Source organism: Schistocerca serialis, chromosome 7, assembly GCF_023864345.2.
Source record: "Schistocerca serialis cubense isolate TAMUIC-IGC-003099 chromosome 7, iqSchSeri2.2, whole genome shotgun sequence".
Taxonomy (NCBI): Eukaryota; Metazoa; Arthropoda; class Insecta; order Orthoptera; family Acrididae; genus Schistocerca; species Schistocerca serialis.
Genome location: NC_064644.1, coordinates 482,675,126 through 482,698,989, shown reverse-complemented (window position 1 = coordinate 482,698,989; position 23,864 = coordinate 482,675,126). Strand labels below are relative to the sequence as shown.

Below are 23,864 nucleotides of genomic sequence, written 5' to 3'. Positions count from 1 at the left end.
TTTCACCCGTGTCAGTTTCACTGTTGATAATGCTGTTAGCATGTTCGCTTCAATAAAGTACAGAATGCACATAAAGTCCGGGAACACTTTCAATTAAGAACCAAACATTGTACAGATATCATACATATGTCTTTTTGAAGAGAAACCCTGAAAGTTTTTTTTTTTTTTTTCTTCATGTGTACCGCCACAGCGTAGTTTGGTAACTTGCCGATAGTCAGCGTTAGTCGCAAACAAGGCGAGTTCAGGTGCGGAGTGAGCTTTTGTGTGTCTCAGTTCGACAAAAACAAGTGTGCTACAACTGTTCAGCAGATGTTTAGAACCAATTACGGTAAGAAGCCACTAACAAGGAAGGCCATTTACCACTGGCACAACAAATTCGTTACGAAGAGTTGCTTGTGCCCGGCAAAGAGAAGCAGATGTCCCAGTGTGAGTGAAGTGAATGTGGAACGCGTAGGAGAGACATTCATAAGGAGTCCAAAGAAATCGGTGCGTCGTGCATCCCGTGTACACGAAATGGCTCCAATGACAGTGTGAAAAGTCCTGCGACAGAAGCTGTCTACGAAACCATTCAAATTGGAGCTACTGCAGAAGCTCAGTGACGAAGACAAGCGTTTTCAGTTTTGTTCGCAGTTGCAACAATTGTATGAGGATGGGGTTCGCATTGTTGATCGCTTAATTTTTAGAGACGAAGCACCTTTTCACACTAATGGGAAATCGAAGAGGCATAATTGTCGAATCTGACGTACAAAGCATCCACACGAATGCATTGAATTTGAGCGTGATTCCCCAAAGGTAAATGGTTTTTGTGCCTTATCACGTCGAAAACTGTACGGGCCATTCTTCTTTGCCGAGAGCACTGCCACTGGATATTCCTGCTTGGTCATATTGTAGCAATGGCTGATGCCTCAAATGCAATCGGACTCCCCGTTCATCTTTCAGCAGGATGAGTCTCAATCCCATTTTCATCGTGAAGTTCGTGGGTACCTGAACACGGAGCTGCCGCATTGATGGATCGGCCGTGCGACAAAAAGGGACATCTGTTGCATGAAATGGCCTCGCCGATCACGAGATCTCACTCTGTGTGACTTTTTTCTGTGGGGACACATTAAAGATCTGGTGATATAGCAGAGCTTCGGGAGAGAATACGGGAAGCGACTGCCACAGTCGACGATGCCATACTGGGATGAGTATGGTAAGAATTCTATTACCGTATTGACATCTGCCGGATCACTCATGGTTCGCATATCGAATGTTTGTATAAAAAAAAGAAAAAAAACTTGTAACGTATTACTATCTTTACGACGTTTCTCATCGAGCCACATACATTATCTCGCATTTCTAGCTGCACACAAATAATGATAAAAATTCAGAAATTCAGGGTCGCCACCAGCCCAAGCCCTTCCTAACCACTTAGAAAAAAACAGAGCTGGAAAATTATTAGTTTAATTACTTTAATAAATTAATTACAATTATGCAAATTTCTTCAAGTAGCCAGATAAATAGCACTCCATGTCGTGCATGAAGCAACTTGATTAATTCGGGATTGCAAATCGGAGTAAGCGGGTAAGATCAACACCACAGCATTTATCTTACACATAGGTTATTTATTGTATCTAAGTATTTGGTTGCACATCCTAACTACACATAACTGGTGCCTGACTAGGAATATTTAAGTAAGAATTACGTGAGAGTGTAACAGAGCACAATTTAACTTCAACAAGAAGAAACACAGAAAATGGGGGTGGGAGACAATGATACTATCATCTCCTTTGCCTACATACCATAAACATATCTTAGTGAGATTCGCATTGCGATTCCACGCGTGCACTATCCTGAACAGAGGTTTAACCAATGCACAAAGTTGTGCGATAATTATTCATCATATTAACTGCGTCTGCTGCTTGCAAACGGCCGAACTAGAGCATTCCGAATCAAACTGTTGTGCTCCATTTTAGAAAGCGCACGAAAGAACAGATATTCTTGCAGAAATTATAGCTCATTAAATAAGCAAGCTGTTAAAATAAAGCCTATTGCCTTGCCGTGGTGGACCATAAGGGTCATTGATTACCAAACACATGGCACAAAATCGACTCAAAAAGACAAAAGCAACTTCCACCAAATTTTATGATTAAAGGTCATTAAAAATCATACTTGCTTCGACACAGTATTACACCCACGTACGGTTGAAGTGATCCTAATCAGCTTTACCTAATCAGATTTACCGTTTGAAATTCTATTTCATCGTTCTTCAAAATGAACAAAGTAACTTCCACACTTTTAAGTCCAACACCCAAAAATCGCCTAATGTAAAGAAATATAATTATGCCTCATTCGGAAAAATAACTCGCTTCACACGCTTCAGTTAAGCTGAAGTTCTTAAGTACTTCAACAGTTAAACATAACGAAGTCCTAATTCAACCAGCTTCCTATCACCTGAAATCCCCCTTAAGAGCTACGATCCGTACTCACCAAGCGTTCACCGAAGAGTGCCCCTTTCTCTTTCGAGATTAACTAGCTCCCCGTGCAGCGGAAGCTACCAGAGGGGTAGCCCTCCATCACCAACCTCACACACAAAAACAGCCTTCGACACAGCCTTTTACTAAGATGGGTAAACCTCTCTGTTCAGGTATTGGAAACCTAAGTTGGTCATCCTGTGCTCTCCTTCGAACGAGAACCAACATCGTCTGCTCCCAGCAGACGATGACCAACTCAGCGTTTCCCACGAAACAAAACCGAAACCCCACATTAAAACACACATATAATATTCAATACGCCTTACTTGAGTGCTCAGTCTTTCTGGAAGAGTTCATGAATTGAGCTAAAATCAGGTAGTGAAGTGAATAAGTTGTACCGAATTCGACAAGCGTCTTATGAAACGACTTCACAGAGACGTTTCAAACTTCCAGAGTTTCTCTTTAAAATGCAATATGTATGACATCTGTACAATGTTTAGTTCTAGTGCAATAAATAATTGAAAGTGTTCCCGTACCCTGTTGTTGCCAAGACTCTGACAACCACTATGTTGAGCGCCTTAAACAGATAGCAACATAAAACGTGCTAGGTTTGGGAAGAGCGAGTCACTGCAGCGGCGCACCAGCTGCTTCCCCAGTGGCTGGCGGGCGCCAGCAGATGTTGTACGTACCCTACCCAGCCAGTGGAGGGCCCTCAGCTTCCAGCTGCGCGGCCAACGGTCGGACAGAGCCCCGATAATTCCGCTGCGCCCGCCCGTTGCTCGAGCGACCGTATCCAGTGGCTGCGGCGCGCGGGCAGCTTCGTTAAAAACCGCCCGTCCGCTCATTACAAGCGCTGCCATTGTTGTCAGACACTTTTGTTTCCGCGGCCTGTCGGTATTGGCGCTCCGTGCTCCCTCGTTAAGCTGATGTTCGTTAGACGTGTGTGGCCCCATATTCACACGTACACGATGCGCAGATGCTATGGCCGACGTCGGTAAGTATCGTTAAAATTTTGCCGTATTCCCAGGGCGCACTTGATCGTCATCTCTAACGCGATGACTTTTTTGTTATTTGGATTTCAGTTTTATTCATCATACATACTTTAGTCTGTGGAGAAAATGCAAATTAACAGATTTAAAACTCAAGCTGCCACTATCTTTTCCATAGTAAATTTTTAACAGATAGAATCATTTGTAAACAGTCTTGATCGCAGCTGATGTTAACTTCAGACCGGTTTCGGCCTTTTAATTACGGGCCATCGTCAGAGTTTACACTGTAATAACAAAAAAAAGTGCTATATTACATAGAGAAACCAATGATGTAAAAGTATGCTCTGAAACGATGCATCATTAGCCATTTGGATGACGGCGATGGCGCCTGACCCTCTGTGGATGTCTCAGTCACTGTGACTAATGCTGATATTGATGGCAGCCACGAGTTATACAGGGTAGAGAGAGGGCGCTACAGAGCCTAAGGCATCGCCTTCAGACAATGGGGAGCGAATTACGTATCGTTTTGAGTCTTCATTCATAAACATTTTAAAATAGTTATTAGGAAGGAAAAAAGTATGTGGTACGCAGATAGAATAGCTAAGTCCCAGGATAAAATTAAAACCATATGGTCAGTCGTAAAGGAACTGGCTGGTCTGCAGAGACAGATCGAGGATATAGAATCAGTGCATAGTGGGAATGTCCGTGTTACTGATAAGTCGCATATATGTACAGTATTTAATAATCACTTTCTGAATATAGCAGGTGTACTAAATAGAAACCTAGTACCAACAGGGAATCATATAGCGCTTGTAGAAAAAAGTGTTCCGAGACTGTTACCTGAAATGCTCCTCCATGATACTGACAAGAGGGAGATTGAGTTAATAATTAAATCACTAAAGACCAAGAACTCTCATGGATATGACGGGGTATCTAGCAGAATACTGAAGTATTGTTCTATGTATGTTAGCCCAGTACTTAGCCATATCTGTAACTTTTTCTTTAGGAGTGGTCGGTTTCCTGACCGATTAAAGTACTCGGTAGCGAAGCCACTTTATAAAAAGGGAGACAGGGATAATGTTGACAATTATAGACCTATTTCTATGCCACCGGTGTTTGCTAAAGGTATCGAGAAGGTTGTATATACAAGGTTACTGGAGCATTTAAATTCACATAATTTGCTTTCAAATGTACAGTTTGGTTTTAGGAATGGTCTAACAACTGAAAATGCTATATTCTCTTTTCTCTTTGAGGTATTGGACGGATTAAATAAAAGGTTGCGAACGCTAGATGTGTCTTTGATTTAACTAAGGCTTTTGACTGTGTTGACCACAAAATATTACTGCAGAAATTGGACCATTATGGAGTAAGGGGAGTAGCTTACAGTTGGTTCGCCTCTTACTTTAAGAACAGAAAGCAAAAGGTAATTCTCCGCAATATTGAGAGTGGTAGTGATGTTCAGTCCCAATGGGGCACTGTTAAGTGGGGTGTTCCCCAAGGGTCGGTGCTGGGGCCACTGCTGTTTCTTATTTATATAAATGATATCCCTTCTAGTATTATAGGTGATTCAAAAATACTTCTGTTTGCTGATGGCACCAGCTTGGTAGTGAAGGATCTTGTGTGTAATATTGAAATATTATCAAATAATGTAGTTCATGAAATAAGTTCGTGGCTTGTGGAAAATAATTTGATGCTAAATCACAGTAAGACTCAGTTTTTACAGTTTCTAACTCACAATTCAACAAGAACCGATATTTTGATCAGACAGAATGGGCATATAAGCGAGACAGAACAGTTCAAGTTCCTAGGCGTTCGGATAGATAGTAAGTTGTTGTGGAAAGCCCATGTTCAGGATCTTGTTCAGAAACTAAATGCTATTTTATTTACCATTAGAACAGTATCTGAAATAAGTGACAGTTCAACACGAAAAGTAGTCTACTTCGCATATTTTCATACGCTTATATCATATGGTATTATTTTTTGGGGTAATTCTTCTGATTCAATAAGGGTACTTTTGGCTCAAAAACGGGCTGTTCGAGCTACATGTGGTGTAAGTTCGAGAACCTCTTGTCGACCCCTATTCAATAGTCTGTAAATTCTGATATTGCCCTCACAGTATATATTTTCTTTAATGTCGTTTGTTGTTAGCAATATTAGCTTATTACCACTCAGTTAATACCAGGCAGAAACCAAATCCGCATGTGGAATGCACTTCCTTGGCTCTTGTGCAGAAAGGAGTGCACTATTCTGTTGCATCCATTTTCAATAAGCTACCGCAAGAACTCAAAAATCTTAGCGGTAGCCCAAACACTTTTAAGTCTAAACTGAAGAGTTTCCTAATGGCTCACTCCTATTCTGTCGAGGAGCTCCTGGAAGAGCTGAAAAATTAAGCAAATTCCATTCTTACATTGTTGATTTCCTTTATTTAAACTTACGAATCGTCGCCTGAATACGTTTCTTATATTTCATTTTATCTGTTTCTACTATCGTGTTATAATTTCATGTATTGACTCGTTCCATGACCATGGAGACTTCTACTTAATTTGGTCCCACGGAACAATAAATAAATAAATAAAATTTAAATTGAACTAATCAAGAAACGAGTTTATATTCATTTATGGTTCATAATCTGTGCTACAGCCAGCCTCATGAAATGCGTTAACTGAGATCCAGAGCGACGTCTGGAGGAAATAATTAGCACTATAAAGATCATTAATTCTATAGCTATTGCTATTTAATCGCAATAAAACGAAATGAATGGCGTATTAACACGAAAATTATACGTACTGACTTATTTGCACCCGTAGTCGGTTACTTAAAGTCTTAAAAAACACTAGAAAAAACTAAATCCATCGTTGCATCTCTTGGTGAGATGGCACACATATACAAAGATGCATTTAGTTTTTTTCTAGTGTTTTTTAAGACTTTAAATACCTAACTACTAATACAAATAAGTCAATATCTATAATTTTCGTACTAATACCTCATACATTTGGTTTTAGTACGAATAAATAACAGTAGCTATAGAATTAACGATCTTATAGCGCTGATTATTTCCTCCAGACGTCGCTCTGGAACTCAGTTAACTAATTACACTGAAGGTTAATGCATTTTACGAGGCCGCCTGTAGCACAGATGTAAATGTCGTGTGACTAGGGTCTCCCGACGGATAGACCGTTCACCGGGTGCAAGTCTTTCGATTTGACGCCACATTGGCGACGTGCACGCTGATGGGGATGAAATGATGATGATTAGGACAACACGACACCTAGTCCCTGAGCGGAGAAAACCTCCGACCCAGCCGGGAATCGAACTTGGGCCCTTAAGATTGCTATTCTGTCCCGCTGACCATTCAGCTACCGGGGGCGGACTGTATTATGAACCATAAATGAATATAAACTCGTTGCTTGATTAGTTAAATTTAAAAGATAAATATTTAAAGATGAAGACTCAAAACGGTACGTAAGTCGTTCCCCATTGGCTGAAAGCGATGCCTTAAGCTCTGTAGCGCCCTCTCCCTACCCTATATAACTCGTGGCTGCTTAGCCATCAGCATCAGTTACAGTAACTGAGGCATCCACAGCGGGTCAGGCGCCATCGCCGTCATCCAAATGGCTAATGATGCATCGTTTCAGAGCATACTTTTACATCATATATGTAATATAAATATATGTGTAATATAATTATTACAGCGCAAACTCTGATGATCGCCCTTAATTAAAAGGGCGAAACCAATCATAAAGATCGCTGTTCTCCAACAGTGCCGGCGGGTGTGGCCGAGCGGTTCCAGGTGCTTCAGTCTGGAACCGCGCTACCGCTACGGTCGCCGGTTCGAATCATGCCTCTGTCATGGATGTGTGTGATGTCCTTAGGTTAGTTAGGTTTAAGTAGTTCTAAGTTCTAGGGGACTAACGACCTCCGATGTTTAAGTCTCATAGTGCTTAGAGCCATTTTTCTCTAACAATGTTTATAAAATTATTCAACAGATAGCATTAGAAGTAAATCAGACGTTTCTGTTTTACAAATCCACCCTATTTCCTAAGTGTAATCATAAGCTGTGCATGAAAATCAAGATATGAATAAAATGGCTCTGAGCACTATGGGACTTAACATCTATGGTCATCAGTCCCCTAGAACTTAGAAATACTTAAACCAAACTAACCTAAGGACATCACACAACACCCAGCCACCACGAGGCAGAGAAAATCCCTGACCCCGCCGGGAATCGAACGCGGGAATCCGGGCGTGGGAAGCGAGAACGCTACCGCACGACCACGAGATGCGGGCGAGATATGAATACTTCCTATACAGGGACCCAGCGAGGTGGCGAAGTGGTTAGCACACTGGACTCGTATTTTGGAGGACGACGATTCAAACCCGCGTCCGGCCATCCTGATTTAGGTTTTCCGTGATATCCCTAAATCGTTTCAGGCAAATGGTGCGATAGTTCCTTTGAAAGGCCACGGTCGACTTCCTTCCCCATCCTTCCCTAACCCGATGGGGCCGATGACCTCGCTGTTTGCTCCCCTTCCCCCAACAAACCAACCAACCAACCTATATAGGGTGTTCATTTTAACTTGAGGATACTGAAATATCTCTATAACTACACAGCGGATCAAAAACAGTTATAACTTCAATTTGTTTGTCTTGGAGGGGAACATCCAGTGACATTAAACTCTCCACCCCACCCCGTACTTGAGGGATGGGAGGCAACTTTGAAACCTTCAATGGGAATCCCCGTTTTTAATTGCGGATTACGATTCTACGGAAAACCCCACATACGTTTTGACTGAAGCATTTTCTTCGTTTCGCCACAGATGGCGCTGTAATAGCAGGAATGGAAATGGGCACTCAATCGTAGTTTGCGACATGCTACTCAACTGCCGTCAAATATCCAATGGCACGTTGGACCGCGCCTCCTTGTTGCGAGAGTGGGACAGGCCACTGATAGCTCCTAATTGCAAACCCCATTTGCAAATTTTATTCCTCCGACATATCGAACAGGGGACTACTCGACTCGCCACTGTGACCATGACTCGAGGCGAACGCTACTCTACTTTTCAAATGACCGTACACAGGACAGAAGCATATCTGCGGGAATGTCAACACATGCGTTTCTGATGCTGTCGACCATGTCTTCACGGCATGTTGGCGCTTGCGGGTACACCGTATCTTTAAATACTTTCACAGAAAAAAATCCGACAAGTCAAATCCGATGACCCAGTGTGCCAATTAATAGGGCCACCTCCGCCGATCCACCGACAACTGTAAACCCGGTCTAATACCTCCCCTGCTACAGTTGTGTAACGCGCTGCACAACCGTCATGGTTCAAAATGGCTCTGAGTACTATGGGACTTAACTTCTGAGGTCATCAGTCCCCTACAACTTAGAACTACTTAAACCTAGCTAACCTAAGGACATCACACACACCCATGCCCGAGGCAGGATTCGAACCTGTGACCGTAGCGGTCGCGTGGTTCCACACTGTAGCGCCTAGAACCGCTCGGCCACTCCGGCCGGCGCAACCGTCATGCTGAAACCAAATACGTTATCGAACGTCCAGGGCAACATACTGCAGTAGTATCGGGAGCTCCCGTTCCAAAACCGTTCGTTATTTGCATCCTTTCAACGTACCATCGATAAAATTCGGAGCAATGAGTTTGTTCTCCATGTCACACCATATGTCAACCGACCAAGGACGTTGATTGTCAGCTTGCCGCAACCAGTTGGGATTGTTGCCACTCCAGTAACGCATGTTACGGCGGTTAACGCTACCATGGTTCGTGAATGTAGACTCGTCAGAAAATAGTACCTCCGCAAAGAATGTGGGGGTCGTTTGCATTTGTTGACGTGCCCATTCACAAAACACTATCCGGTTATGGAAATCGGCGCCATGAAGTTCTTGATGCAGTGACTCGTGTTATGGATGATACTTGTGACCATGCAGTATTGTGACAATATTGCCTACGGGCATAACTGAATGGCGGTGTAATTGCTGAGTGCTTATACGTGGGTTGCGGTGCAATGCCGCTTCTCCTGTAATACGCTTGCTTCGTTTCCTTTTGCCGGTCTGCACGCTGCCGTCAGACGTAAAGGTGTTTCCAACCTCGTAAAAGAACGAACGAGAGCGAGCTTTCTCTGGAAAACGCTCGGCATACAAGGCAACAACAACCTCAATATTTCTCCTGCATTCTTCGCAGATCGGAATCATTTCAGTTTTTTCTTCTGTGGTTGCAACATTCATCGTCCACTTGCTCGTCTGTTCTCCAAATGACAGGCAGGTGTGCAGGCACAGAGCCGCTATCTGCTTTACATCTGCACGATAAGTCATCTCCGGTCGCAGTGTACATCCTGCTATAATACGTCGTAGTTTGCCACACGGCCACGGTGGCGCGTCGAATAGTCCCCCGTTCGATATGTCGGAGGAATACAACGTTTCGAATGGGGTTCCCAGCTAGAAGTTATGAAATACTGGCCTGTCCTACCCTGTTAACATGGAGGTGGGGTCCCACATGTCATTGGATATTGAAGGACCATTGAATAGCGTGTCGTAAATTACGATTGTGTACCCATTCCTATTCCTCTGATTACAGTGCCATCTGTGACGAAACGAAGAAAATGCTTCGGACAAAACGTATGTGGATTTTGCCAATTCTGCAATAGAAAACGGGGGTTCCCATTGGAAATTTCAAAGTTGTCCCCACCCCCGCCACTCACGCACTTTTTTTGATCCGCTGCGTCCGCATATTTTCTCCACATAGGCCAGCTCCGCGTACCTCACCTTGCGAGGCTCGTAAGGTTGACAGCACATTCATGTCGCTGTAAAAGCTAGGGGCCAGGATTCACTTGTAGTGGCTGTAGACACGTTGGGAGGTGATATTCAACATTATTACTATTAAAACAATGAAATAAATAAATTAATTCTATTAATTACATACATTGCACTTGCCAGTATCATAGTAGGTGCTGGAAATGTTTTCCTCTGTCTTGAATGCATAGTTCAACGCGTTTACATTTCTTTACCAATGTTTCACGTGTAATCGAATGTCGATAATCAATTATCGCTGTCTTTGGTTCATACATTATCAAAAATGGTTCAGATGGCTCTAACCACTATTGACCTGAACATCTGAGGTCATCGGTCCCCTACACTTAGAAACTACTTAAACATAACTAACCTAACCTAACTAGGACATTACATACATCCATGGCCGAGGCTGTATTCGAACCTGCGACCGTAGCAAACCTGCGATTCCGGACTGAAGCGCCTAGAACCGCTCGGTCACATCGGCCGGAGCTGGCCGGTGTGGCCGAGCGGTTCTAGGCGCCTCAGTCTGGAACCGCGCGACCGCTACGGTCGCAGGTTCGAATCCTGCTTCGGGCATGGATGTGTGTGATGTCCTTAGTTAGGTTAAAAGTAGTTCTAAGTTCTAGGGGACTGATGATCTCAGATGTTAAGTCCCATAGTGCTCAGAGCCATTTGAACCATTTGAACAGCGGCCGGCCCATACATTATCTTTCGGTTACTTTGATACGCAAATGTTTCAGTCGCACCCCAAAGGAAATAGTGGGGAGAAGACAGATCCGGTGAACGCGGGGGCCAGATACCCTTCGTAATTATTCTGTCTCTAAAGATTTCATATAAAAGTCGTAGGGACTGGTGTGCCGTATGAGCAGTAGCGTTGTCGTGTTGTATCTCATTTTCATTCAGCAGGGCAATAAAAGGATAAATTATCTGTTGACAATAGACATTGGAAGTGACGGTAGAATCGAAAAAGATTGGCCCTGTAGTTCGCGCTCTCATTATGACAATCCACACTCCGATATTCACTGCGCGCAATGGCGTTTACCTCAAGGCAAGTTGATTTTCTGATGACCAAATTCGTGAATGTTGGCAATTAATGTAGCCAGATGGTAGATAGGTTCGCTCTATAACACTAATTCCATGTTGGTTCACAAATCGCTGAAACCATTCAAGTACGTTATTCGTTTCGCATGGTCTATGAAATGTAACTATTGTACAGCAAAATTTTTATACGGATATACGCCCAGTATTTTTTTTCGGCCTTATATGCTGTCGCATGAGAGACTTAAGCCCCTTACAATAATCCCCTTTCTGATTTTGTTGGACTGCGCAACATATGTCCGAAATGTCGTCAAGCTTCCTTTCTGTTAAAATTGTAGGCCTACCAGTTCATGGTTCATCATGGGTCGCTGCTCGTGGTCTCACGGTCGCGTTCTCGCTTCCCGAGCGCGGGGTCCCAGGTTTGATTCCCGGCAAGTCAGGGATATTCACCTGCCTCGAGATGACTAGGTGTTGTCCTCATCATTTTACCCTCATTCATGAAAGTGGCGAGACTGGACTGAGCAAACGTTGGAAATTTGTACGGGCGCTGATAACCGCGCAGTTGAGCTCCCCACAAACCAAACATCATCGTCATCATGGTTCATCATGAACTGATTCTACTGTCTGGATTTTGCGAATTAAATCACGTACAGTTTCACGATTTTGACGCCTCGAAGCAGGAAAAGGCAATCTAAATTTCCTCCTCACAGGCTTTCTTCCGCACGGAAAAGCTCTTTCACTAAAAATGCTCTCTCTGCAATCGTAAACATTCTCACCACACCCAGCTTACACAACAACTAGACAGTAAAACAAATAACAGTTGCAACGAACGCTCAACACTAATATCCCCGCCCTACCACTGCATGTCCACAGATCACGAGCAGGCGAGACGAATGTGTCGACAACCTAACGCTTTCCGCAAGTCGAGATACGCGGGGCTTGCCACTGCGGAGAGAGTTTGCGGACGCATGGTATTTTTCCTTGTGGTCTTAAGGAAAGTAACGATCACTTTGCAAACTAAACAGAAGAAATTGAGGGAGATAATCCATACGGATCAAATTTATAAAAACTCGTACCTTTAACAAACAAATTTGGGCAGGAAAACAAGAATTGGTTTACATCAAATTCACAGTCATACACGCAAGCACGAAACCGTAAACGTTGATTCTATGTAGAGGAAAAGAGGCATGTTTAGAGCGGTATCGAATGATGGATCGGTGGAGCCAATCGTTGTTCGGGCCAGATGTGTCCTTGAAAACCACTACCTCGTAAGATATGAGGTTGTAATGCCGCTTAATATACACCTTGCGTTTGTTGGGAAACGTTCCACATCTCTTGCCATTGATATTTTCCGTCACCCTTGACCTCACGTAACTTGTCTCTGTACGGCAATTTCGAATCGAGGGCAGTTCCTACAGATGTAGCTTGCTTCGGTAATACGTCAACTTCCTCACTATACTGGGTGCCAGCGTAGAAAAGGAACAACAACACATGGATTGCCTGCCCCTTCTGTTTATGGCGAACATATCATAGTGATTGGTTGTTTTATTTCGCCTTCGGTGTTGAATACTTCGAATGACACTCTGAGAGCCGAACATGATTACTGTATTGAAAGAAGGAGTTGATGACACAAAGTGGAGTGATTGCAAAATTGCCATTCTGCATCCAGATCTACATGATTACTCTGCAATTCACGATCAAGCGCCTGGCAGAGGGATCAAGAGCCTTCTTCAAGCTACTTCTCTACCGGTTCATTATCGAACAGCGCGCGGAAAAAACGAACACTTAAATCTTTCCATGCAAGCTCGGATCCTCTTATTCTTTGTGATGATCATTTCTCCCCATGTAGGTGGACGCCAACAAAAATTTTCGCTCTTAGCAAAAATCCGGTGACTGAAATTTCATGAGAAGGTTCTACTGCAACGAGAAACGCCTTTGTTTTAATGATTGCCACTCCAATTCGTGTATCATATCCGTTGCACTCTCTCCCGTGTATAATATCCGTTGCACTCTGTCCCGTATTTCACTACAACACAGGACGAGCTGCCCTTCTTTGAACTTCTGCGATGTCCTCCGTCAACCCTATCTGATGTGCAACCCACACCGCACAGCAGTACTCCAGAAGAGGGTGGACAAGCCTAGTGTAAGCAGTCTCTTTAGTAGACCCGTTGCATTTTCTAAGTATTCTGCCAATAAATCGCTTTCTTTGGTTTGTTTTCCCCACAAAATTATCTATGTGAACGTTCCAACTTTAGTTATTCCGAATTGTAATAGCTAGGTATTTAGTTGAATTTAGAGGCTTTGGATTCGACTGATCATCGTGTAACCAAAATTTAACGGATTCCTTTTATTGTTCTTGTGGATGACCTCTCTTTTCATTGTTGGGAGTCAACTGCCAGTTTTGACGTCATGCTGACATCTTGTCGCCACCGCAAAAAATTAAGCGCTTTTTACTACTCTGAAGGCTTTACTGATTTGAATTTGTAGACAGAAAACAACGCGAAGATACTGACTGCTGGTGAACAACCTTGCAGGCCGGTAAACGAGGCGAAACACGAATGGCCCGCATCTCGTGGTCGTGCGGTAGCGTTCTCGCTTCCCACGCCCGGGTTCCCGGGTTCGATTCCCGGCGGGGTCAGGGATTTTCTCTGCCTCGCGATGGCTGGGTGTTGTGTGATGTCCTTAGGTTAGTTAGGTTTAAGTAGTTCTAAGTTCTAGGGGACTGATGACCATAGATGTTAAGTCCCAGAGTGCTCAGAGCCATTTGAACCATTTTTCGAAACACGAATGCCCATGGACAAACAACGGTCTACATTTCTGGTAGCCTGCGATGTCTTTAGAAAGTCTGTATAAGTAGGTGGTTGGGTGAAATGAGGGACTCATAGGGCACGAAGTCGTGGAATGAGTTCTTTTGTTCCTGTGTAGTCACCTCAGAACGCCCACGCACCGCCTGATCCCACGTCACGCTTCAGGCTGCTTTTCTCACGATGCTTTATAAATGAAATCATCGTTTGTGCTCATGTGGACTGTGGATCACTCCCACAGAAATCGCAATGTTGCACTATTCGCCTTCTATTCCACATCATCCTGTCGCTGATCAAAAGATAGAGCATCTATATTTCGCTCTGCCATCATTAAACAGTAAAACACTCCCTCCCCCCTCCACCCGATTCTTCAAAGATTCAAACTGTCAGATATAAAACATGTTGAAATTTGCTAAGTGCTCTCATTATTAGACACTGACTAAGTATAATCTGGGTAGACTGCCCTCCTTTTTAAGGAAGACAAGGTTTGCAGGATTCTAAATGTTCATGGCATCATATCTGTGAACTATGTGTCGTGCAATGACATAATTCTGCAGGTGCATTCCTTGGTATATGTGGATACTGTCTGCTAAAGGAGTTGCGAATGTAGCCAGTACTAACGAAGTAATAAATTAAAACGTGATGCCTGACGTTGAATTTTTATTGCATGATCATCGAAAATGTTGCAGACGATAAAATTTTCCTTTTCATAATTAAGTGGTCGTTGTCAGCAAAACAAAATTTTGAAAACGCTTTAAATTATGTTTAAAGTTTGTTGAAAGTCGCCAAGTGCTCTCATTATCAAATAGTGGGTGAATGTAGTAAGGAAAATTTGCATGCCGTGTGTTACGCCTCTCACGTACACAGTTTCTGTCTTCGAAACCTAATTTAGTGCGTTAAACCTTGAACTTAAGGTTATATGTCTCAGTGAGTAGATAATGCCAGCATTTCAAATTTTAAATTCAATCAGTGATTACATACAGTGCTGAAAATTTGTTGTTGTTCGTGGCAGCCGTTAGACATGAAGCCTGCACGAAACGTATTGATGTACGATGTGATGCCATCATACAACTGTTATTCAGGTAGTACTGAGGATATTCAGTCTAATTGTCAGTCGCGTGATTATTGCCACAACGTATTTCGGGACAACATTGTCCCATTTTCAAGCACTTAAATCTTTTTATGCCATTGGGCATCGTCTCAACTTCAAAACAAGCTGCACACGTGCCATAAGCCAGTGCATCCACCGTTCCCGACGTACAGCCGCAAAATGCAAGCCACTGCCATCAGCCAACAAGACGATATTCACTTAAATCTCTAACGCTCAGCACCAACCGTTTATCATAAAATCTTTGAGAAACGCCTGTCTGGTCCTAGCCCATTCTAACTTACAACTACCTCTACGTTGCAGTCTGAACGGAAATAACTTGCGTAAATCCTATGCCACTTGATACAATATGTTGGTCTTTTAAGTTAGAATGGACTAGGATCAGACGGGCATTTCTCAGAGATTTTACGACAGACAGTAGTATTGCTGGTGCTGGGCATTAGGCTTTAAGTAAATTTCATCATTGGTAGGTGATGGTAGCGACTTTCAGTCTGCAGCTATTCTCGGAAACGGTGGATGCATTGGCTTATGATGTTTTACGTTTTGTGGTTTGAGTTGACAATGCACGTGTGCCGCTTGTTTTGAAGTTGTAACGAGACCTAACGCCATAAAAGAATTTTAATCACTTTAAAGTGTGATAATGTTGTTCCGAAACATGTTGTGGCAATAATAACACAGTTGACAACTGGACTGAATATATTACTGATATACATTAGGATCGGACGCTGTTACTGGTAACAGTCTGTTACGGGTAACATACTGGTCTTTTTATTTTTTCACATCTGTAACACGAAAAACACCAATGGGATTACATAATGCCTGAACGTCGCCTGTATTCCACAATTTTCGACGAGCATTTTTCGCATTCTAACTTTCAGCTCTGTCAAATTTCCTGGAGTGGATTATTAACCTAATACTGAACATCCCGCATGAAACAGTAAGTAGCCGTATAACTTGTCGCGACACACACGTCGACGCGCACGAATTTCAAACGGCTGAAAAGTTGTTCCTTTTGTTTTTCCTTCCAGTTACCCTAATCGTGTATGACGCCAGAGTTGCTCGCATTTGACGTTAGTGCGGCCACTCTGATCGATCCTATCGTGTCCTCATTAGCAACGCACTCAGATAACGACATACTTGGCTAACGACGATACAGTGCAAGATAAACTCTCTGGTGTAATGACACACGCTTTGGTTAACGACTATGGATTTTGTGGACGTTCGTCCGACCTAACAACCGGGAATTTTGTGCTCCCAGTAAGCCACGCGCGGCTAAACTTCCCTGTCGCAAAATTTAATTTTTTTCTAGATGTCTCCTTATCCTCCGAAAACTACGTCACTGACTCAACCAACGCATCCCCCAACAACTGAACATAAAAAGTAAATTTTACCCTCTATCACTTTTCACCACATTCACTGGTAGCATTTAAAATCGCAGCACTATGAGTGTGCCATGCAAGAAACGAATTTGTTAGGTGTTACAATTAAAGTGTTTTATCAGTTACTTTGGCTCTTTATGCTCTTACTCAAGGTGTTTAATAATCAGATGCAAAATATTACGAGGGTCACTCCAAAAGAAATGCACACTATTTTTTTTAAATCCACCTTTTATTCTAGATGTTTGAAAGTTTTACAGTGTGTAGATACATCCCTTATGAACAATTTTTCATTTCTCCACATAATTTGCATCCCTCTCAACTGCATTACGCCATCTTGGAACCAGCGCCTGTATACCCACACGGTAAAATTCTGGACCAACCTGTTGGAGCCACTGTTTGGCAGCGTGCACAAGGGAGTCATCATCTTCAAACCTTGTTCCACGAAGAGAGTCGGTTTCCCAAAGAGATGATAGTCACATGGAGCCAGGTCAGGACTGTAAGGCGGGTGTTCCAGTGTTGTCCATCCGAGTTTTGTGATCGCTTCCATGGTTTTTTGACTGACATGTGGCCGTGCATGGTCGTGCAACAGCAAAACATTCTGATTTTGCCGATGTGGTCGAACACGACTCAGTCAGACTTGAAGTTTCTTCAGTGTCGTCACATATGCATCAGAATTAATGGTGGTTCCACTTGGCATGATGTCCACAAGCAAGAGTCCTTCGGAATCGAAAAACACCGTAGCCAAAACTTTTCCAGCAGAAGGTGTGGTTTTGAATTTTTTTTTTTTTTTTTTGGGTGAATTTGCATGATGCCACTCCACTGATTGCCTCTTCGTCTCTGGTGAAAAATGATGGAGCCATGTTTCATCACCTGTCACAATTATTCCAAGAAATTCATCTCCACCATTCTCGTACTGTTCCAAAAGTTCGCTGCATACTGATTTTTTTGTTTCTTTGTGAGCCACTGTCAACATCCTGGGAACCCACCTGGCACAGACCTTTTATAACGCCAAAACTTTCAGTATTCTGCAAACACTTCCTTCCCCTATCCCAGCGTAGGGTGACAATCCGTTCACTGTGATGCGTCTGTCAGCGGCCACCAATTCGTTAACTCTCTGCACATTGTCTGGAGTGTGTGCAGTAACAGGCCTGCCGCTGCGAGGACAATCCTCAATATTGTCGTGCCCGCTTTCATCACATAATCTGCTTGCCCACCGACTAACTGTACTGAGATCGACAGCAGCATCTCCATACACCTTTTTCAACCTCTTGTGGTGCTTCCCACTGTCTCGTTTCCACAGCACAGGAATTCTATGACAGCACGTTGTTTCTGACGAACGTCAAGTGTAGCAACCATCTTGAAGACATGCTGTGACGGCGCCACTCAGGGGAACAGGTTGAACTAAGTGTGAAAACAAGCGGGAAGGATGTATCTACACACTGTGAAACTTTCACACGTGCAGAATGAAAACTGTATTTTTACAAAAATAGTGTGCATTTATTTTGGAGTGACCCTTGTACATTACAATAAAAACAAGCCAAAACATTATGATTACCTGTTAAACAGAGTGTTGAAAGCCTTTGCAATTCAATACAATGGACGCGACAGGCCGTTTCCAGGTTTCCGCACGTATCTGGCACCAGAAGTCTACGCACAGAAAACGCAGTTTCCGTAAGACACAAGCCGATGGTTTGTGGCCGCATGGCAGGTGGATTCCCTAGGGATCAGCTCAATCGAGTGTGATGTCCAAAGCATTTGTGTGAGTTCAGTATAACACTCCCCGAACCACTGTAGCACGATTTTTCCATGTGGCGCTGTCCGCTATATGCTGGAAGATACCATCTACTTGGGGGCCGACATAAGGGAGTAATGGATCAAGTGGTACTCAATGATGTTAACGTAGTCTACGCGCGTCATGGTATCATCGATTACTACTGCAGGTCCCAGGTGAATGTTCCCCATAGCATACTAGACCACAACTCGCCGGCGTCCATGGCACGGCGCAGGTTTCGCGCAGCCGTACACCGTGATACGATTTGAAGTGGAATGATCATATAAAATCAATTGTTGGTAAGACGGGTACCAGGTTGCGATTCATTGGGAGAGTCCTTAGAAAATGTAGTCCATCAACAAAGGAGGTGGCTTACAAAAAAACTCGTTCGACCTATACTTGAGTATTGCTCATCAGTGTGGGATCCGTACCAGATCGGGTTGACGGAGGAGATAGAGAAGATACAAAGAAGAGCGGCGCGTTTCGTCACAGGGTTATTTGGTAACCGTGATAGCTTTACGGAGATGTTTAACAAACTCAAGTGGCAGACTCTGCAAGAGAGGCGCTCTGCATCGCTGTGTAGCTTGCTCGCCAGGTTTCGAGAGGGTGCGTTTCTGGATGAGGTATCGAATATATTGCTTCCCCCTACTTATACCTCCCGAGAAGATCACGAATGTAAAATTAGAGAGATTAGAGCGCGCACGGAGGCTTTCAGACAGTCGTTCTTCCCGCACGCGACTGGAACAGGAAAGGGAGGTAATGACAGTGGCACGTAAAGTGCCCTCCGCCACACACCGTTGGGTGGCTTGCGGAGTATAAATGTAGATGTAGATGTAGATGTAGATGCCGTATCCAGTCATGACCGTTGGCCTGGTGTAACAAGCACCATGACACATCCGACCAGGCGACACGTTTGCAACGATCCATGATCCAATCTCGGTGATCTCATGCCCACTGCTATCGAAACTGACGACGTCTTTTGATCGACAAAGGAAAAAGTAGTCGTCTTCTACGGAGCCCACTGTTCAACAATGTGCACTGAACGGTGTGCGCCAGCACTGAGGCATGAGTTGCATCGTATCCTGCTTTGCAGAGCGGCCCAACCGCGCACAGCCAAGCACAACAAGTAGTGGCCTACTCATGGTTTCACCGACCTGCAACCACTTTTCGTATATACTCACGACAGTAGCTCGCAAACAGCGGTATAGCATCGCCGTTTCTGAGATGGCCTTTCCCAGTTTCTGTGCCGCAATGATCTGCCCATTTTCAAAGTCGTTTGCACTGAGGTAACAAAAGTCATGGGATACTGATATCCACATACACAGATCATGTTCAGAAGATACGAGGGTAATCCTAAAAGCCGGCCGGTGTGGCCGTGCGGTTCTAGGCGCTTCAGTCTGGAACCGCGTGACCGCTACGGTCGCAGGTTCGAATCCAGCCTCGGGCATGGATGTGTGTGATGTCCTTAGGTTAGTTAGGTTTAAGTAGTTCTAAGAACTAGGGGACTGATGACCACAGATGTTAAGACCTGTAGTGCTCAGAGACATTTAATACTAAAAGTAAGTTCTCCTATATTTTCATAACCACATAGACCTGTTTATTTATACAATGGTTCACATCAGTTTACAGCTTGAACATTTACACTACTGGCCATTAAAATTGCTACACTACGAAGATGACGTGCTACAGACGCGACATTTAACCGACAGGAAGAAGGTGCTGTGATATGCAAATGATTAGCTTTTCAGAGCATTCATGCAACGTTGGCGCCGGTGGCGACACCTACAACGTGCGGACATGAGGAAAGTTTCCAACAGATTTCTTATACACAAACTGCAGTTGACCGGCGTTGCCTGGTAAAACGTTGTTGTGATGCCTCGTATCAGGAGGAGAAATGCGTAGCATCACGTTTCCGAATTGGATAAAGTTCGGATTGTAGACTATCGCGATTGCGGTTTGTCGTATCGCGACATTGCTGCTCGCGTTGGTGGAGATTCAATGACTGTTAGCAGAAAATGGTATCGGTGGGTTCAGGAGGGTAATACGGACACGTCTCGGTCACCTCTTGTTCGCATTGGCGGCACTTTGAACAGTGGACATTACATTTAAGATGTGTTACGACCCGTGGCTCTACCCTTCATTCGATCCCTGCGAAATCCTACATTCAGCAGGATAATGCACGACCGCATGTTGCAGGTCCTGTACTGGCCTTTCTGGATACAGAAAATGTTCGACTGCTGCCCTGGCAACCACTGTCTCCAGATCTCCCACCAACTGAAACCGTCTGGTCAATGGTGGTCGAGCAACTGGCTCGTCACAATACGCCAGTCACTAGTCTTGATAAACTGTAGTATCGTGTTGAAGCTGCCGGAAAGCGATTCAGCTCCGACGACGAGATGAAAGAAGAGCTTCATAACTTTCTAAACAGCATGGCGGCGAGCTGGTATGACATGGACATACAAAAACTGCCACAGCGTCTACAAAACTGCACCGACAGAAATAATGATTATGTCGAAAAATAGCTACACTACTGGCCATTAAAATTGTTACACGAAGAAGGAATGCAGATGATAAACGGGTATTCATTGGACAAATATATTAAACTAGAAGTGACATGTGATTACATTTTCACGCAATTTGGGTGCATAGATCCTGAGAAATCAGTACACAGAACAACCACCTCTGCCGTAATAACGGCTTTGATACGCCTGGGCATTGAGTTAAACAGAGCTTGGATGGCGTGACAGGTGCAGCTGCCCATGCAGCTTCAACACGATACCACAGGTCATTAAGACTAGTGACTGGCGTATTGTGACGAGCAAGTTACTCAGCCAACATTGACCAGACGTTTTCAATTGCTGAGAGATCTGGAGAATGTGCTGGCCAGGGCAGCAGTCGAACATTATCCGTATCCAGAAGGTCCGTACAGGACCTGCAGCATGCGGTCATGCATTATCCTGAAATGTAGGGTTTCGCAGGGATCGAATGAAGGGTAGAGCCACGGGTCTGGGTTACATCTGAAATGTAACGTCCACTATCCAAAGTGCCGTCAATGCGAACAAGAGGTGACCGAGACATGTAACCAATGGCACCCCATACCATCACGCCGGGTGGTACGCCAGTATGGCGATGACGAATACACGCTTCCAATGTCCGTTCACCACGATGGCGCCAAACACGGATGCGACCATCATGATTCTGTAAACAGAACCTGGATTCATCCGAAAAAAATGACGTTTTGCCATTCGTACACACAGGTTCGTCGTTGAGTACACCATCGCAGCCGCTCCTGTCTGTGATGCAGCGTCAATGGTAACCGCAGCCGTGGTCTCCGAGCTGATAGTCCATGCTGCTGCAAACGTCGTCGAACTGTTCGTGCAGATGGTTGTTGTCTTGCAAACGTCCCCATCTGTTGACTCAGGGATCGAGACGTGGCTACACGATCCGTTACAGCCATGCGGATAAGATGCCTGTCATCTCGACTGCTAGTGATACGAGGTCGTTGGGATTCAGCACGGCGTTCCGTATTACCCTCCTGTACCGACCGATTCCATATTCTGCTAACAGTCATTGGATCTCGACCAACACGAGCAGCAATGTCGCGATACGATAAACCGCAATCGCTATAGGCTACAATCCGACCTTTATCAAAGTCGGAAACGTGATGGTACTCATTTCTCCTCCTTACACCAGGCATCACAACAACGTTTCACCAGTCAACACAGGTCAACTGCTGTTTGTGTATGAGAAATCGGTTGGAAACTTTCCTCATGTCAGTACGTTGTAGGTGTTGCCACCGGCGCCAACCTTGCTTGAACGCTCTGAATAGCTAATCATTTGCATATCATAGCATCTTCTTCTTGTCGGTTAAATGTCGCGTCTGTAGCACTTCATCTTCGTGGTGTAGCAATTTTAATGACCAGTAGTGTAGTTCTAAGTCTAGGGGACTGATGATCTCAGATGTCAAGTCGCATAATGCTTAGAGCCATTTGAACCATTTTGGAGGTATTCAAGTGTATGTAAGTCTATGTAAGTAGGTCTTCCCAGTCGCGGCTAGAATAACCACCCAGGCGGGGGTTCGATTCCTCCCTCGGGCATGGGTGTGTGTGTTTGTCCTTAGGTTAATTTAAGTTAAATAGTGTGTAAGCTTAGAGACTCATGACCTTTGCAGTTAAGTCCTTTAAGATTTCACACACACACACACACAATAACCCCCATCCGCGTCTGCTCCAGCTATATGCTTTCTGTACTGCCTCGTGCGACGGAAGCAGCACTAGGCACCATTCACTCTCTCGGCGTGCAGTCGTGATAATGTTTAGATTCATTAGTGTGCTTCTCGATTCGACATGTTTCTGAAACGGCCGGCCCGTGTTGCAGGGCAGTTCCTGCTGAGCCAGCAGCGGCCGGCCGAGGCGGCTGCGGCGCTGACCCGGGCCGCCTCGCTCTCCCCAGAGGCGCTGGCCTACGAGGACGCCATGAACGCCGCCGCCAGCCTCAGGCTCGCCGGCGATCTGCGAGCCGCCGAGACCTTCTACCGCATGGCCGTCTCCATGAGGCCCACGGTAGGTACCAGCCGCGAGACCCACGAAACATCGCGAGCAGTCGGACAGAGGAGGTGTCGCAAACCTGAAGCGTCAAAATTGTACACACTACTAGCGGATCAATGTATTCACCTAAGAGGGTCACTCCAAAAGAAATACACAGTATTTTTGTAAAAGTACAGTTCTCATTCTGCATGTGTGAGGCTTACAGTGTGTAGATACATCCTGCCCGCTTGTTTTAAAACTTAGTTTAACCTGTTCCCGTGAGTGGCGCCGTCACAGCACGTCTTCAAGATGGCTGCTACACTTGACTTTCGTTAGAAGCAACGTGCTGTCTTAGAATTCCTGTGCTGCTGTCGACCGCAGTACAGTTAGTCGGTGGGCAAGCAGGTTACGTGATGAAAGCGGGCGCGGCAATATTGAGGATTGTCCTAGCACCGGCGGGCCTCGTACTGAACACACTGAATATAATGTGCAGAGAGTTAACGTATTGGTGACTGCTGACAGACGCATCACAGTGAACGAATTGTCACGCTACGTTGAGACAGGGGACGACAGTGTTTGTAGAATACTGAAAATATTGGCGTTAAAAAAGATTTGTGGCAGGTGGGTTCCCAGGATGTTGACAGTGGCTCACAAAGAAACAAGAAAAACGGTATGCAGCGAACTCTTGGAACAGTACGAGAATGGTGGAGATGAATATCTTGGAAGAATTGTGACGGGTGATGAAACATGGCTCCATCACTTTTCACCAGCGATGAAGAGGCAATCAGTGGAGTGGCATCATGCAAATTCACCCAAAAAAAAATTCAAAACCACACCTTCTACTGGAAAAGTTATGGCTATGGTGTTTTTCGATTCCGAAGGACTCTTGCTTGTGGGCATCATGCCAAGTGGAACCACCATAAATTCTGATGCATATGTGACGACACTGAAGAAACTTCAAGCCTGACTGAGTCGTGTTCGACCACA

At 44.5% G+C, this 23,864-nt stretch overlaps 1 protein-coding gene across 1 annotated transcript in view; it reads left to right on the top strand.

The window, feature by feature from the left end:
- LOC126413159 (protein O-mannosyl-transferase TMTC2-like) overlaps positions 1 to 23,864 on the top strand; it is an 899,537-nt gene that overhangs the window by 855,235 nt on the left and 20,438 nt on the right. The window contains exon 15 of the mRNA XM_050083054.1: positions 22,729 to 22,913. Within this exon, the coding sequence (XP_049939011.1) occupies positions 22,729 to 22,913 (185 nt within the window). The remainder of the gene's footprint in view (positions 1 to 22,728; positions 22,914 to 23,864) is intronic.